The sequence below is a fragment of the Lytechinus pictus genome, chromosome 8 (genome assembly GCF_037042905.1).
Source record: "Lytechinus pictus isolate F3 Inbred chromosome 8, Lp3.0, whole genome shotgun sequence".
NCBI classification, from domain to species: Eukaryota; Metazoa; Echinodermata; class Echinoidea; order Temnopleuroida; family Toxopneustidae; genus Lytechinus; species Lytechinus pictus.
The window spans coordinates 6,807,479-6,824,729 of record NC_087252.1 but is presented as its reverse complement, the minus strand read 5'-3'; the positions used below and the strand labels follow the sequence as shown (position 1 = coordinate 6,824,729).

The following is a 17,251-nucleotide window of genomic DNA, read 5'->3' as shown; positions in this document are numbered from 1 at the left end:
TCAAATTTTTGAGCACCTTATCCGTCAGTGTGCATCTTGTTTAATGATCATATTGCTCAGATCAATTTTCAGGACACAATACACAGTCCGAAAATAATACCTCACGCTCGCATTTTTTTATAGGGTTTAGTACTGTTACGACTATAGATTCCAACAAAAACTAGCTTTGAGCTGCCGATCGATCGGGAAAAATGTGGATGAAAATATTGTTTACCCCGGCCCCGTTATTAGTGAAAGCTGGATCCGCCCCAGAATATATTGTTTAAAAAAAAAGGCATAGGCCACGCGGTATTTGTCATTTTTTGGTGATAAATACATTGAGGCAGTATATTGACAAATAATCACTGGAAGAGAAAGAGCATCTTATAGGCCTATATAACGCACAAAGCAAAATAATGAAAAATGGCGGCCAAACTAGTTCAATACAAAATGATTTCCTTTTCCTTTAAAAAAATTGTTACAACACGTTATAATAATGAACAAATCAAAATACAGAACCTGAAGAAATTGATAACAATTCAGTGAATCGGAATCGAAACAAAAATGCGTATGTAAATATAATTATAAAATAGAAATAAAAAACGGGAAAAAAACTAAGAATAGCCCTTTCACAAGCAACCATAATTCTCCCTCCCTTCATACCCTGGACAAGTAAAGAAAAAAAAATACAGCTAGAGAAACGAAGCAAATATGAAAAGCAAGGAAAGGGAAGAAAGCCGTCTCTCGGTACCTGGTACTCTGCCCAGATATCAAGATGTACGTAGGACCTATTCTCCGCGATATGAAAAACAACGTGCATAACATCACAATTATTATGATGGTCATTTCAAAAAGTTCCTTGGTTGTTTCCAAGTTATTTAATTTGCCGTCGAGGGACTGGGCGAATGCACACGCTCCTACAGGATATGAATGAAAAAGTCGCAAATAGACTCCGCCGTTCAATCCGATACTGTACTGTATAGCCGGTATACAGATCGGCACGTGAGACAAGCGCAGAGGCGATGGATATGAATATTCATGAGCAGGTATTGATGTCATTTGGTCTCAAGGTGGCGCTCTTCATTTTTTATGTCAATTTCAAAATCTCCATCAAAAGAAAGCTCACTTGGCAAAATTTCTCTTCTTTATATATTTTTTTGAGAATAAAAACAGTTCTTTTGGCCAATGCAATACATTTTATGGACTCAGAACTTGTTTATGAGTATTTTGAAAAGCGAAGAGTGAAATCTAAACAAAGTTTTGAAATAAACCAATGTCACAATTTACCTTTAAATAAAATCACTTAAACGTACGGAGCCCGCCAGGTGACATGAGGGGAAAAATTCTCCGTACATTATTTCGTTCCCACGAAATATTATTTCGTTCCCTCGAAATACTATTTCGTGGCCACGCAATATTATTTCGTTCCCTCGATATACTATTTCGTGGCCACGCAATATTATTTCGTTCCCACGAAATACTATTTCGTTCCCACGAAATATCATTTCGTTCCCACGCAATATTATTTCGTTCCCACGCAATATTATTTCGTTCCCACGAAATATTATTTCCCCTCTCTCCGATCTATACTATTTCGTGGCCACGCAATATTATTTCGCTCCCACGAAATACTATTTCGTTCCCCACGAAATATTATTTCGTTCCCACGCAATATTATTTCGTGGCCACGCAAAATTATTTCGTTCCCACGAAATATTATTTCGTTCCCACGAAATACGATTTCGTTCCCACGCAATACTATTTCGTTCCCATGAAATATTATTTCGTTCCCACGAAATATTATTTCCCCTCTCTCCGATCCGCCGTGCCGCACCAGCCGTGTATAACACGTGCAACGAAACTTAGTTTAACAGCCACTGGACAGGAATAACCGTCGTTTCTGAGGATTTATTTAACAATTTCTGACATTTTACTTTAATCCCCATTCACCGACGGCAGTGTGTTAGTGCGAGCCTGCATGTGTAATCAGGTCAGCAATTCGGGCGACCGGGTTTTGTCCAGATTTTTTTTGTTAATTCTAAATGACATTATATTATCTTGAACGAAGGCCCACTATTTTCGTTAGACTCTAATCTTTCTTTTGATACTATATGAGTTCTAAGAAAATATCGAAAATGTACATTACCGATGATTTATTCCTTATTTTTTTAATTTTCTGCCGGAGAGGAAAAAATGGCAGCCGTGTGTTGCTGCCCTCTACGTTCAACGAGTTGTGCTTTTATCAACTGGGCGTTGTGGCGTGCGCCTGTAATCCAAGCTATGCGGGGAAGTTACAAATTGATGCAGAGGCTCGAGGTTCGAGCCCTGGTCACGTCTTTCGGATGGTGACGTTAAAGGTCGGTCCCAGACGTAAATAATCATATCTGATTGATACACGTCTGACAAAACTCAAATACACACACACACTACTTGCACTTCACAACTGGGCGTTGTGGCGTGCGCCTGTAATCCAAGCTATGTGGGGAAGTTACAAATTGATGCAGAGGTTCGAGGTTCGAGCCCCGGTCACGTCTTTCGGATGGTGACGTTAAAGGTCGGTCCCAGACGTAAATAATCATATCTGATTGATACACGTCTGACAAAACTCAAATACACACACACACACACACACTCAAGGCTTTCCGATTAAATTTTCGATATCCTGGCCAATCAATGCGAGCGACAAGTTCCTAACGCTTGCAAATCTACAAGCGCAAACCAGCGGCACAAATCGCGATATATAGCGACTGGTAAATACGTCTGTAAGGATGATGACGTCATCCAAGATGGCAACTTACGTTGACCAACGAAAGTATCGAAGATGACTATTTTTCGATCATCATTTGAAAGGAATTAGCAGTAACTGCGGTCTGAGGTACCATATTTCTGAGTTTTATATATTTTCTCGTAAGTTTGAATGTACTTTCTTTTTTACAATCTGACATTGTATGTACATAAAAACGATCACAAAATCGGGTTTCCACCGAATGTTAGATCTAATGTTACTGCTAAAACGTTGGCTGTACGTACGGGCCAAGAACCCTTCAGTCTATGTATTGGTGAGTAGAGCCAACGCAGTTCAGCGGAACAACCAAAATACAGAAACTGAAGCTTTTGGTCTAAACAGCCACTTGCTGTCATGCACGCGATCATGCGAGAGCAAAGATCGGCTGCATGCATGCAATGGAGTCAGAGTTTGACTAAAGTATTTAGTCTTCACCGGTAAGTTTGTTTTATGTTTACGTTTTTATTATGGAAATTTTACTTAAATGTGCTGTTGTTATTAATATTAACGGCATTATCGTGAAATTCCTTTCCTGACATCCCTGCATTTAACTTTGATGAAACCTTTGCCAAGTCGTTATAGTTGTTTTGATTGTTGTTTTCAAACATATTTGCTGCACACTTGCCAGTTGTTGTTGTTACCTTTGTAAATTTTAAGTAAACAATAAAAAGGCTCAGTCGTTGGAGCAGTTTTAACAATAAAGATGATAAAAGATTTGTTCATTTTGTTTATTTTCTTGAGTGTTCTTCAAAATACTCATGATTGTGTTAGTTTATTCACTCGTAATCGTATGTAAATAATATTCACAATCATGAGTATTTTTAAGAAAAAAATCACTAATAATACTCACCAGTGTGTCATTATAGTGTCAATCGCGAACACTCACTTATCTGCATTACATCGGGAACTCACAAGATGAGTAATACAGAAGAAACTGAATTTGATGAGTAAACTTTACTCATTTGGTGTGTCTTTATAGTGTCAAAACTGTACACCTGTTTATGAGTAAAGTTACACGTTTTTGTGTATACACAGCATTAAAACTTGGTACTACCCACTCCTTCGTCATTGCCTGTGAAAACGTGACATTCTTCACCAGACTCGGCACGATTGGGCGGGGTGACTTCGGCGCAGTATGGAGAGGAGATCTTCACTCAATACAAAACCATCTCGACGTTGCTATTAGGCAAATGCCAGGTGATATTTTGTAATCCGTAAAGTTAAGAATAATTAATAACAATGAAAGAAATTCAAATTTAAAGGTAATGCTTAATTTGTTATCTCAATGAAAATTGATTGGCATTATTTTGCTATCACCATACCGTTACATGGTGTTGGAAACCAATGCAAATAATCAAATAGTTTTGATGCGGCAGGCTTCCCTTTCATTTGAATTCAGCTTCACCAGGTTCAAAGAAGGACGGGGTGGGGGCAAAGGCTACGCGAAGGGGACACATGACCCCTTGAATAATAGTAATATGTTATTGTTTAATATTTTCTTTGCTTGTCCAGAAATTGGTCAATGGTAAATACTCCGGAAAAGGAACATTAAAATAAAAGGTCATACGATTTTCATTATATACTATACACTATCTTAGATCGCGTGACAAAATCATTACAAGTACTTCAAGCTATCAAGGTACTTTACGAGCTATCGGATCAACCAAATATTGTCAAATGTCTAGGATATTGTAAAGAACAAGGTACGTAAAACTCTTTAAGATAATTTTCTTGGAAACATGTTAAAAATCAATAATTATCGTAATATATATCATTTATCATCATATACAGTGCGTCCCACCAAAAAAACGAAACCGTGGTTTAGCGATGATTTGTCATAACTTAATCACAAATACAATAGACAAAGGACCTACGATTGTAAAGCTTAGAATGTCTTTTTTCAGCTGATTTTTTTTACCAACGCATGAGTGAGTAAAAACAATTTGAGGAAAGGATAGCAAAAAATCATTTGGCGGGGGTGTCAAAATTTCAAAAAGAAAATCACAAGCCTAAACATTCAATATCTGCTGTTTACTTTGATAGCTAAATCGCAGAAAATGGTCAAGAAAAAAACTAAGATATGTTTCTTCAAAACAATGCTTGTATTTCCGTAATTTCAAACGTACGTGTTTTCACTGGTTTCCCACCAAAGCTATCGCACAGTTAAGAAAAAACTTCTGCATTAGTCAGGTCCAGATTTGAGAAAAGTTGACTGCCTTAGGCATATCGTGTTAATGCTGAATTGAGAAGTGGTTTTGCATAATTTGAGGGCGCTGAGTCTCAAATTGCTGTTTGCCAACCTTGATGTTGATGTTAAAATCCTCGAATTGGCAAAAAACAATATAGCCGCCATTCTACACACTTTTTTGCTCTATTCTAAACCCCAAAACTTGTAACAAAAATGTTTGTCAATGTTTTTTGGTAGTATTTGCTCTCAGAAATAACTTACTAAGAATCTACAAAAATCCGGATCCGGGAAAGTGGTTATTTTCAAGATGGTGTCTAAGATGGCCGCCATTAAAATAACCGACACTTTATCTACCCTAGACATCTTTTTCGGTGCATACATGTATTCAGTGGTGTAGGTGGTAAAAGGAAAGAGTGAACATACGCACTCCAGGGCAGTGGCGTAGCTAGGATTTTTTTCCTGGGGGGGCACTGGGGGGTCCTTGCTTTTTCAGGGGGGGCACCATTTTTTCCGGTGTGTGTGTATGTGTCACAAGGGCGGATCCGACTTTCGCCAATAGGGGACGGGGCCCGAAATTATCTTCACCTATTATATTTTCCCGATCAGTCACTTCTCAGTTTTATTCTTATAAAACAACATAAACATTAAATAATCTCATAAGCCTTATAAAAAGTGCGAGCGATTTTTTTTTCACTTTCATGTATTTTGTCCTGAAGATTTAATATTCTGGGCAATGTTATGTGTGATCCTGAACAAGATTCGTATGTAACTAGATATTTTTATTTTAGAAAATTTTTTATTAACTGTTCTAGCATTATCGAAAAGGGTCCTGTTAAGTAAGACGGTAAATATATTTCAATAATGCGAGCGCGAAGCGCGAGCAAATTTTTTGACATTCTGACCTAAAAAAAAAAAAGGTCATTCTAAGCACTTTTTGGATTAATAAATGGGATAGGTATGTAACTAAACAATTGATGCGAGCGCGAAGCGCGAGAGGAAGAAAATTGACATTTTAGACCTAAAAGTGGGACACTCTATTCATATTTTGTAAATCATAAATAGGAAATAGTTAATTGGGTATCATTAATAATGCGATCGTGAAGCGTGAGCAGACAATTATTGATATTCTGATGTGAAACTGGATAATTTAAGTACATTTTAAATAAAGAACATGCAGGCTATCGCGCATGTTTTAGATTTATACCTAGAATCTGGGGATTCTGAATACATTTGTTTAATGGAACATTATGGAATACACGTAGCCGGGACACGTAGACAATATGAACTTGGCAAATCAAACAATGTGACCACGCAGCGTGAGCTTAAAATGCTGATATGTAGACCATAAAACGGACATTTTACAGAGCACTTAAATTTGTAAATGAAAAAAAATAATGAAAGCTCGATGTCCGAGCTAAAATATGTTTTATATATTGACTTCAAAACTAGCTCCGTATCAGCCTATTGAGCAAGATATGAATCTCATCGAACAGGCAATTCTGGCGCGAAGCGCAAGCAAAAATTTTATATAGTAACATGAAGGATTTTTTTTTTGCAAGTCTTCCCCTCACATTATTTCATTCACTCGTCTTCCTCCTCTTATTTTCCTCTCCTTTTTTTTTTCTTGTGTCTTCTTCTTTTCCTTTTTTCTTTTCTTCTTTCTCCCTTTTTTTTTTTGCTCTGCCATTTTTTTCAGGGGGGGCACCTGGGGGGGCACACCAAATCTCAGGGGGGGCACGTGCCCCCCCAGGCCCCCCCGTAGCTACGCCACTGCTCCAGGGTACCTGAAAATCCAAGATTGCGTAAAACTGGCTGCCATGGCCTAAAAATTCACAATTTATCTATTACTTATTTTAGTGTCTTTTATTTTGGTTTTATTCATTGGTGATTTCAAGGGTCAGGAAGTAAACTGGGACAAGTTACAAGGATAGTCAACGGTCCACTATGTCCAGAAATCCAAGATGGATTTCAAAATTGGAGTCCAAAATAGCTGTTGTTATCTAAAAATCATAAAACCCGACATAGTGTGTTTAATATCTGCCTTGAGGATATGATGTTGGTGTCTAACACATGGTTTAATGGGTCAAGAAATACTTTGGGACAAGTAACAAAGACAGCCTATGGTCCTCCATGTCCAAAAATCCAATATGGCTTCCAAAATTGGAGTCTATATAATGGCTGTTCTTACCGAACAACTGACATAGTTTGGTTAATATCAGCCTGGTCTATATGATTTTGGTGTTTAACCCATGGTTTAAAGGGTCAAGAAATAAATTAGGACAAGTTACAAGGGCAGTCAGAGGTCCAGCATGTCCAAGAATCCAAAAAGTCTAACAAAATTGGAGTCTAAAATGGCTACTGCTTCCTAAAAACTGACATAGTTTGTTTAATATCCGCCTGGGTATATGATTATGTTGTCTAACCCTCGGTTTAAATGGTCAAGTAATACATGATAAGCTACAAGGGCAATCAATGATCCTGTATGTCTAAAAATCCAAGATGGCTTCCTATAAAGGAGATTAAAATGGCTGTTGATACTTAAAAATTGACATAACCCATTTAGAATCCAGCTGGGAGATATGATTTTGGTGTGTACACTATGGTTTCAAGGGTTGAATAATACTTTTGGTTTATTTACAATGGTATGAAGCTGTCCATTTTGCCTATTATTCAGAAATGATTTTCAAAATGAGCCTAAAAAGACTTCCATCACCTAAACATAATCATTATTAGGTGAAAAAATTATACACTATTATGGTTTCAAGGCTAAAAAAAAAAAAATGGGGGCGAATAACAAAAATGGTCAGTTTTCTTTTTCTTCGTAAAAAGACCAAAGCGACTTCTAAAATTGCGTAAAACTTGCTGCTGTCTCCTAATCATGAAACCATAGGATAGTCCTAAGCACTAAAATGACGTGTCTTGAATTACTTATCAGTGAATCATATAACTTTTTAGGTGAAAGCGTATCTTATTTTTGAAAGTTTGTTTTTCGGATGTTTACTTATTTTTGCACCATCATCTAATTATGTCACTATCTCTTGTAAAACATATCTTTATGAGTCTTAAAAACAGAGACACCAAAATAGTGGCGCTAGATGGGATATGAAGTATTGTCATTTTGTATCAATAGTGGCCGATTCGAATGTAATTTTTGGAAAGTTCTCCAATTTTTAGACAACAGCGTATTCCTGTAATTCGTCTTCACCTTTTTTATTTGACCCTTAAAATCATGAGAAAGACACAAAAATGTCTCTAGGTAGATAGTATATGCACTTTGTAGCCACATTTTTAAGAAATAGCAGCTATTTTTTTTTGCTATCATCTTTTTTTTGCGCAAAACTGCACCACTGATAAACCTAGAAAATGTTCCGATGTGATTTTTCCCTTTTTATTTTTTCTCGGTTGACCCCAAAGTTATTATATGAATTCGGACTATTTCAAAGTTACAGCGTCCATTATAGACGCCATATTGGAAGGTCACCTTGGATTCTCTGACACACACACTATCTTGTAAACATGTTCTGATTCATAATTTGCCTTGAAAGCTTTTTGATGATTTTGATGATTTATTTTAATGTTTGGAGTTGATGGTATACAGCGACTGCCGTTTTGGACGCTATGTTGGATTTCCAGGTACCCTTGACGACCTTTTCTAACTATAACCAGTCTCAATAGTCTTTGTTTAATCCCAATTTTCATGAAAAAGACATCTGTAACCTAAAGTTTATGACATTTCAAAAAGTTAACCTCAATTAAGATTTGATGTTGACTTCGCCGCGCCGCCATGGTCATCGCCGCCGTCGGAAAAGCGACGTCCATGTCTTGCTTTTGCTATGCAGGCGAGGAAAAAATGGCGGAAACGTTAAAGATATCACAATGTGATTATGCCAGCATCGCCCCCAAATTATCAAACATTTGGCCATATTATCTATCAATCAGCAGCTGTGAATCATGGCAGCCATCTAGGAAATAAAGATGGCTGACGACTCAATCGGACACATTATGTTTGCCACCTTGGCTATGAAAAATAACGCATAGATCCCAATTTTTGTGAAATATAGTCACCCATAAAAATAGTTTAATATGGGAAACTGCATTCAAAATGCCGCCATTTTGGTTTTTGCCGGTTTGAGGATGAAAACGTCAAAATCAAGTTTGGCAAACACCATTTTTTTATTCAGCACCCCTGAATTATCTTAAAACAAACGATAAATCAGCATTAACACAAAATGCCTAAAGCACTTTCTCTGAGCACATTTAAAAAAAATCTGGACCTGACTACATGGCTGATCGTAAAAAAACCGAGTGTCGACTAAGTCTAAAAGCTATCCCGTAAAATCTCTTCACTTTACGAAGTTATTGGAATCCAAATAAATAAACAAAACTTTGTTATTTCTTGACCGTTTTTGTAATTGAGGTATCAAATAAAAGAACAGATATTGAATTTTTTTTTAATGTGATTTTCTTTTGGAAAGTCAGATACCGCCCGCCAAGTGACTTTTTGGTTTCCTTTCTTCATTTTTTTCTGCTCACACATGCTTGAATGAGGAATGATCTAAATTATTTTAAATCAAAGTAGAGACCCCAAGCTTTACAATGATAGGTCATTTGTCTATTTTACTTGCGATTAAGGCATGATAAATCATCTATAAATCTCGGTTTCGTTTTTTGTGGGAGGCACTGTATTTATCTATATCGGTAATCTTTGGCCTCCTTCCCCCATCCGAGGCATCCCGACGAGAGACAGAAACCCCCAAAAGAGATTGACAGACAGAGTGGGGGGGGGGGGGTCTATCACCAAAACAAAACGAGAAGAGTCAGTAACAATCCATTCAAAGTTAAGTATATTCATCCTTAATTACACTGAAGAAGATGCTCTACTAAACATGACGTCACAGAGTTTTCCTTTCTATTTCTATTACAATCTATTATTCACGCATGCAGGTAGTATTTTGTACGAGTTCATATCAGGGGGTACACTCCTTACCCATCTACAGACTTCAGGGGTGCAATCCCAACCAACGTACAGTAATCTCAAACCAAACGGTGTTCTTATTGATGAGGGTATCCTACTTAACTTGGCATGGCAGGTTGTTAAAGGGATGCAGTTCCTTGCATCTATGAAGGTATTATTAAAATGAGATTTCTTAACCCTAAAAGGACTGCGCGAAGATTTCCAAAACGCAAAATGATAGCGCCGCAAAATTTAATGACTTTTTTTCTTTAAAGTCTCGCGCAACTTTTGGGTCCAAATTCGTGACATAGGTATCGTGACGTCACGTGACTTTTTACGAGACAATGTCATGTCGAAAATGGGTCATTTTTATACTTTGTGTACAGAGTCTATGGGAGATGAAATTCATAAAAGGGTGATTATTGTTCGTTGATCTGCTCAATTGATTTAGGGTTTAATTTAGCTTTTAAATAGTCTGTAATAATTTCCATTGAAAAAAAAATGAAAAAACAAAAGATGAAAAATAAAGAAATACATAAGAAATTCCAAAGGCAAAGAAATACATAAGGAAAAAATTGGCTTTCACATTTTTTCTGTGTGGAAACCTCTAAAGTAGATTACAATGATGACATCTGCAAAAAACGAAGAAAATTTGAAATGAAATTGGGTGTTAAATATGCATATATTTTTTTATGAATAAATTTGCATATTTTATTCATATTAAATAAAAAGAAATGATTTTCAGATTTAAGAAGAGGAAAGGAAAGCAGTTGGGTTTTGAATTAAAATCGGCTTTTAAGCTGAAACGGACCCTCGAACTCATACTTGAATAGCTTGATCGGTCTAAGATAGACAACTCTTTCCTCAATCAGGGTTGCAACCCCGTACAACCATATCCTCAGAAATATTTTCGGCAGCCATGCTTTCCAGAAACCTAATTTATTTTTTGTTTTGAAACATTACAGGAAAAGGAAAGGTTTATTGCTCCTGTGTCTTTCATTACAGATGTGTCTACTTTCACAAAGATCAGAATAGATGAATACATTAAAGACTTTATAAAGTTGCAGGTGTATTTCTCTTTTCTTCAGATAATCCATGGATCTCTTTGCGCTCACAATGTTTTGCTGGGAGAAAGAAAGCAGTGCAAGATATCAGATTATGGACTTTCTTCATCGCTCTTTGGTGACGTAGCTGTAAGTGTGACTCGTTATGCCTTACAATAATGAATGTTTATGTTGCAGGTTTGTGATAGAGATTTATCTCCTATTTGATAATTTAATAATGTAAATTAAGATATATGATACTAAATAAAGCGAGGCTGAAACCCTAAGTCACGTGACCCTTGACTTTGATCCTCGACCTGCAACTATACCAGTCTATTATTGCTTATTCGGCCAGTATTAAGACATCTTTGACATTTTATAGGTCCACTGTAGATTATAATTTCAAATCGCTTGAATTATTGTAAAAAGCAAAATTCTTCGTTATCTGCACACCGTCCTATATAGAAACCAACCAGATGGAGTTCACCAGAAACCATGGCAACGGGTGACCAAACAACAGAAGGAGACATTTGGTCTTTTGGTATCGTCTTGTGGGAAATTGTGACACTGGGTAAGAAAGGAGGTGCACGAAGTTTTGTGTGTTAATGTCTAATATCTTAGTCATATATTAGAAAATAACAATGATTGGTTTAATGATTGTGGTGATTATGATAATTCTCTACCAATTGTCGATGATAAAATGGTAAATGATTATGGTAAAAGGCAAAATACAACAAAAGCAACATCATTACTTTTACTACCATGACTACTGCTGCTACAACAACAACAACAACAACAGTGACGGAAATATCAAAATAACATTTTACATGATACCCTTATTCGGCTCGAAAGATAATGATATCAACATTCTAATGATATATAAAACGCCGGGTGATGTTGAACATTTTAAAAGGGATTGATACTCGTTACAAATAAAGTTTTTAGGTTAGGTATGGTTAAACCTGTGACTGACAATCAGCTGAATAATATACTGTAGACGCAGTAATTTTAGCTGTGATAAGCTGACCAAAAAAAAATTGTCATTTACGTCTTTTTTTTTTCAGTTGGGGACATATGCACATATGCTTATCGGTGTCGAGATATTGATTATTAGGAATCAATATTTGACATCATGCTGATACTTCTACTTCTAACAATATATAATTATTTTGGTCAACTTCTAGATATATGATATTCAGATGCTTCATAATATCATTTTTGCTTTTACATTCTGATAGGTGCAAGGCCATACCCAAAGATGACATTCAGCACGGTTCAGACGGAGGTTGCTAATGGTTACCAGATGCCATGCCCTCGTCACTGTGCACAAGAAGTGTAATACTTATTTTTTTTCAAAAAAATCTAAAACTTGCTTGACAAGGATTACTAGGATTGTAGATTGACCTATAGAGAATTTCACTTGTTGTTTGCTCTCGTAAATTTCATTTACCGTATATGTTTCAAATTCACAACAAAGAAAACAAATCAATCTTCATAGATAAAGATTTTTCGCACAATCCTAGGGAAACATGATTCGAATGAGCTATACTAAAGGGGTACTCCGGGTTGAAAATAATTTTCATCGAAAGTATAGTAAAAATCATTTTATTAGCAAAATGCCTATTTCATCAAGATCTGACGAATGTCGAGATTATTGGATTTTTTTTAAATAAAAACGGCTACATGTACGCCGTCATAAATATGGGCCGATGATGTTTTGTCCCATTTTTTTTCTTAAGTAATTGCATGAAATCATTATTATTTCATATTTTCGTTGTTATGTGTATACGATATGTTTTCCTTTTAACAAAAAAAAACACAGCAATAAATATCTCACAGATGAAATTACTTATCAATCATTCTTTTTTTTTTTAGGCGGACAAAATGTGGAAAAAAATCATAGTTTATATATACTAAAAAAGCTTTCTTATTGTATACTCGAGTGGACATACGTACAACTATTTCACCTAAAAATTGTGCTAAACTTAAAAATATTATACCTTTGTTATTGTAAGATTTTGAAGGAATTCCCCGTCTTTTGTTTGTGTGATTTAACCCTGTCTGTTTAAATCATAAAATTTTCAGCCTTTAGAATATAGACCTACCCCTCTAATAATTCCATGTTTTAAATCAATTTCATTTATACTTCCTTAATCATTTATATAATATATACATATTTTTTTATAAACATCATCTTAAATTTATTTCAAAGGTATGAGGTTATGACTGGTTGCTGGGACAAGGAACCCCAAAATCGTAGTAACTTTGATCACATCCTGAAGAGTATGGACAGGACTTTAGAAAAGAAACACGTAATATTAAAACAATCCTGTCTTTCTTACACTCCTTGGTGTTTTTTAACTACGCTTTTCTTTATCATTTAATCTTATTAATGATCTATTATACAATTAATTTCTTAATGGTATCATATAATATCAAGGAAAAAAATATATATGTTAGATACAATAAAACAATGATATCTGCACTTATCTCCATTATCATTTTTCATATTTATGTGAAAACTAATTATTTTTCATTACGAGCTTACTTACGTATATGCACACATTTATCTTACTGGAATATTGTTTGGGGATTTGCACGTAAGTTGTACACATATGTTACATAACAAGCCCTTATTTGTTTTTATTGTATAATAATTTGTATGATTTTTATGTGTACCATTTATATTACAATGAATCTATTTCTTTCTTTTAACAGAAGTCTTTCATGACATGCAGTTGATATTATTTTGATCTATAAAACATGTATTACATATTTTTTTTTGAAAATAAATAAGTAAATAACTAAATAAATCTAATCTCTGAAATACCGCAATTATAGAAGTAAATTTGAATTTATCATTACTGGTTTGAAATTTATTTTTTATGACATTAAAATCTTAACGATTTCTTTCTTATTTCACAGGGTTACTTGTCTCTGAATGACCTGGATGAAGGGTTGTATGCTTCTACTCTAGATATGTGATGCCAAGAGCATAAAACAATGCCTCACGATATGTGTTTTATATGGAAGGTCAATGCATTCGTTTTAGATTTAAGTGTAAATAATTCACGCATTTCATTCTTCTCTGGATACCATTGGTCCATTGACTTGATCTAGATTCATTTGTTTTTCTTTTAAAAATATATCATGCTATGCAGTAGTATATTTAGTATCAGAAGGCATAAAAAATATAGGTTTTTTAATTTTCCTAGTAGTAATCGTTTTTTTGTTTGTTTAACCCTCACCGAGACCAATTCCAGGGTCCCATTAGGGATTAATTGTACTTTTTACGCTTGATTGTACATTGTAGCCAATGCAATCAATAGTTTAAAAAATTGTACGATGATTGCTATACAGCTTTGTGTTTCGGGCCCCTGATTGACTTTATTTCAATGTACATACATTCGGTTGGGTAGGTTTCGTTGAATGTTACAATAGCATCAGATGAAGTAAAATGTACAAAGCCTTACATCTTCATATACGGATCAATGTCTAGATAATTACTTTCCCATTTATCCACACTAAATTAGTCAGGGCTAGAAGAGGCAAATTCTGTCTAAATTATATGTCCGCAGTTACAATTTACACATTACTTTTAGGGCCTATGGAAGCTAATTTGAATTTCAAATTACCGTACTTATTACCTTCAAGAGCAATACGTGATGTATTCAGTTAGACATGTTTAAGACAATATTTCACTCATACATTAAAATAACGTTAATTCTATGATTCTCACTCTTGTGACAATTAGTTTCCATATAGATGTACGCATGTTATATATAATAGGGCTTGTAGCGGCTACTTTAAATGTCAAAATACAGTATTGATAACCTACATGGCAGAAGAAATGATATTTGATAAAAATCACGATTTCAAATAATATTTTGCTTATACAACAGGAAAATATGGATTTCATAGTCAAGCAAATCCAAATTCTTATAAAGTTGTATTGTTACAATTTACATTGTAGATAATACTGACAGAGCTTTTAGGGGCCATTGTGAATTTGACAATGCAACATTTATCTCATGCATGACAAAATACATATGTTTAGCTAGAAAACATATTTTTATTACAATGTTTAAGTCGTATATCACCATTACATGCATTTTATGGTTATTACTCTTATGAAAATTAGTTTCTGTATCCGCATTGTATATAATGACTTAGAAATACAGCAGTCATCACATATATTGCATATTGAATATTGTATTTCGTAAAAAAAATTTGTATTAAGTATACTACTCGTTTATCTTTATAATAATATGCAGTTTTAGTACACTTGTGAATTTTTCCCAGTTAGCATTGTACCTAATACTGTTAGGGAATTGGTGGCAATTGTGAATATCAAAATGCATCATTATTTTATCACATACATAACATCAAATAATATATTTCGTTATAACTCGTGTTTCCATTGATTATTTCACTCCTATATCACAATCAGGTGCATTTTAGTGCTCACTTTTGTGAAAATTAGTTTCCCCATTCATATTGTACATTTTTTTACACGCAATTACTATATTTTATAGCCTATGTGCGGGCAATTTTATGATTTTCATGGATAATTTGCATAAATTGGCAGCCATATTTCATTTTGCCAATTTGCGGAAAATGCTCAAGGTTACATGAGTGGCATCATTCAGATTCGTAATCAGCACCCTCGAATGACAAGAAATCATAAAAAAATATTATTTATATGAAAAACAAGGTTTAGTTCATTTTCCATAGGGCCTATACAGGACTAAATGTCTTGCCTCGGCAGTTGATTATGTTACCTTATTGTTATGTATGGTGCACCCTCATGTGGAATGTATATTGAACACTTATGTTAAGTAGATTATAATTCGGAATAGGTTAGTCTGACTATATGAAATAAATACATGCATTATTGTTTCCCAAGGGTGTAAGAATGGTAAGCGTTATTCTCATTGCAGTGAGGTATGCGGTGAGCGTTGATGTACAATGTATGTGCGCGTGTGTGTTTGGGGATGTGCAGGGTGTGTGTAATAATTTTCTGGTGATTTTGATGCAGATAAATGCAATTTTTTTAAGAAATCAATTTTCATCGATTGTACAACTTATAAAACATTGTTTAGTTTGTTTACTGTTGAGCCTCCTTCTCTAAGTACTGTAAACTTTAAAAGAAATATATAGTAAAATCTGTAACGAATCTCCAATTATGTTAGCATGTTTCTTATGATATACTATTTCTACAAAGAAAACGATGAGAGCGAATTATGATAAGTGCTTGTAAATATCGTGTTGTATATGCAATTAACGGAAGGATGAAATAAATGTCACCTATAACATTTGTAAGTGTAAGAGAAAATAGTGCTATTGCGGTGATTTGTGAAATTGATTTGATATGTTGACAAAATGAAAGTACGGCATTTAGTCATATGTTGTTTCATATCGAATAATATTCTTGTACATTGTCAGAGAAATTGTATATTCATCCTACTCAAATTAACCACTGGCAAACATTAACTATCCATACTGAATTCGAACGTACAAATACAATTTCCTGATTAAAATTATGCGGAGCTAAATGATAATTGGAGTAAAGTCTGGGTCATTGAGTATAAGAGATAATTGAGAACTGTCTGAAAATTACGATATTTTATGAATGGATGTAAAGTATTTGTTTGCTCGACCTAAAACAAGTTCTACACATTTTTATATATCATCAACATCCGCACCCTTGTCATGTATAATCATCAATAATTCTCAAATACAGTGATTATTCGAGTGACAAAATAGGGTTTATGTATGCGTATTTCTAAATAATATGGATTTGGAGGCAAGAGAAATAAATTCTTATCCAGGCTTAGAACACTCACACACATGCACACACACAAAACAGAAAAGTATTGAACATGAAACAAACAAAGAGAAGGAATGTGACTGCAAGTTATTGATGCATTGAAATAATAGTCACGGGTGTATTACTACATGAAAGGATAATAGGGGGAATGTCGTCTGGTCCTGGGATTTATCAACATGTAGACTCTCTCTAGAGCAAAACAAACTTCCGAATTTTTATGAAAATGCCTGATCAAGCTCAGAGATAGGTAAGATACATTAAGGAGCAGAGCTGACATGTTTTAAATAACTATTTAGGTATGTTGGTGCCATGTCAGGCATTGATTTATACATCATCAATGCACGTCTTAATTGTAAAAAAAATGTCTGAATAGGCAGCTCCATTCTAATCATTTTGTCAAGAAATCTCAAATCCTCACCCCAATGCTCTACGCACAGCTAGTTTTTGAAGCTTTTATGACTGCTCGTATTTG

General features: G+C 34.8%; 1 protein-coding gene across 1 annotated transcript; it reads left to right on the top strand.

Moving 5' to 3' along the window:
- Positions 1-3,803: 3,803 nt before the first annotated feature.
- LOC129267410 (tyrosine-protein kinase receptor Tie-1-like) lies at positions 3,804-16,346 on the top strand. The gene is made up of 8 exons (XM_064103066.1): positions 3,804-3,961; positions 4,363-4,467; positions 9,897-10,078; positions 10,995-11,099; positions 11,415-11,520; positions 12,188-12,284; positions 13,162-13,261; positions 13,875-16,346. The coding sequence occupies exons 1-8, from the start codon at positions 3,955-3,957 to the stop codon at positions 13,932-13,934; spliced, it is 762 nt and encodes a 253-aa protein (XP_063959136.1). The 5' UTR covers positions 3,804-3,954; the 3' UTR covers positions 13,935-16,346.
- Positions 16,347-17,251: the final 905 nt, after the last annotated feature.

Bases quoted from the DNA above. Each gene is read 5' to 3' on its own strand.
- LOC129267410 (XM_064103066.1), top strand. The intron at 4,468-9,896 runs GTACGTAAAACT...TCACGCATGCAG, and splicing joins AGGATATTGTAAAGAACAAG to GTAGTATTTTGTACGAGTTC. The intron at 13,262-13,874 runs GTAATATTAAAA...CTTATTTCACAG, and splicing joins GGACTTTAGAAAAGAAACAC to GGTTACTTGTCTCTGAATGA.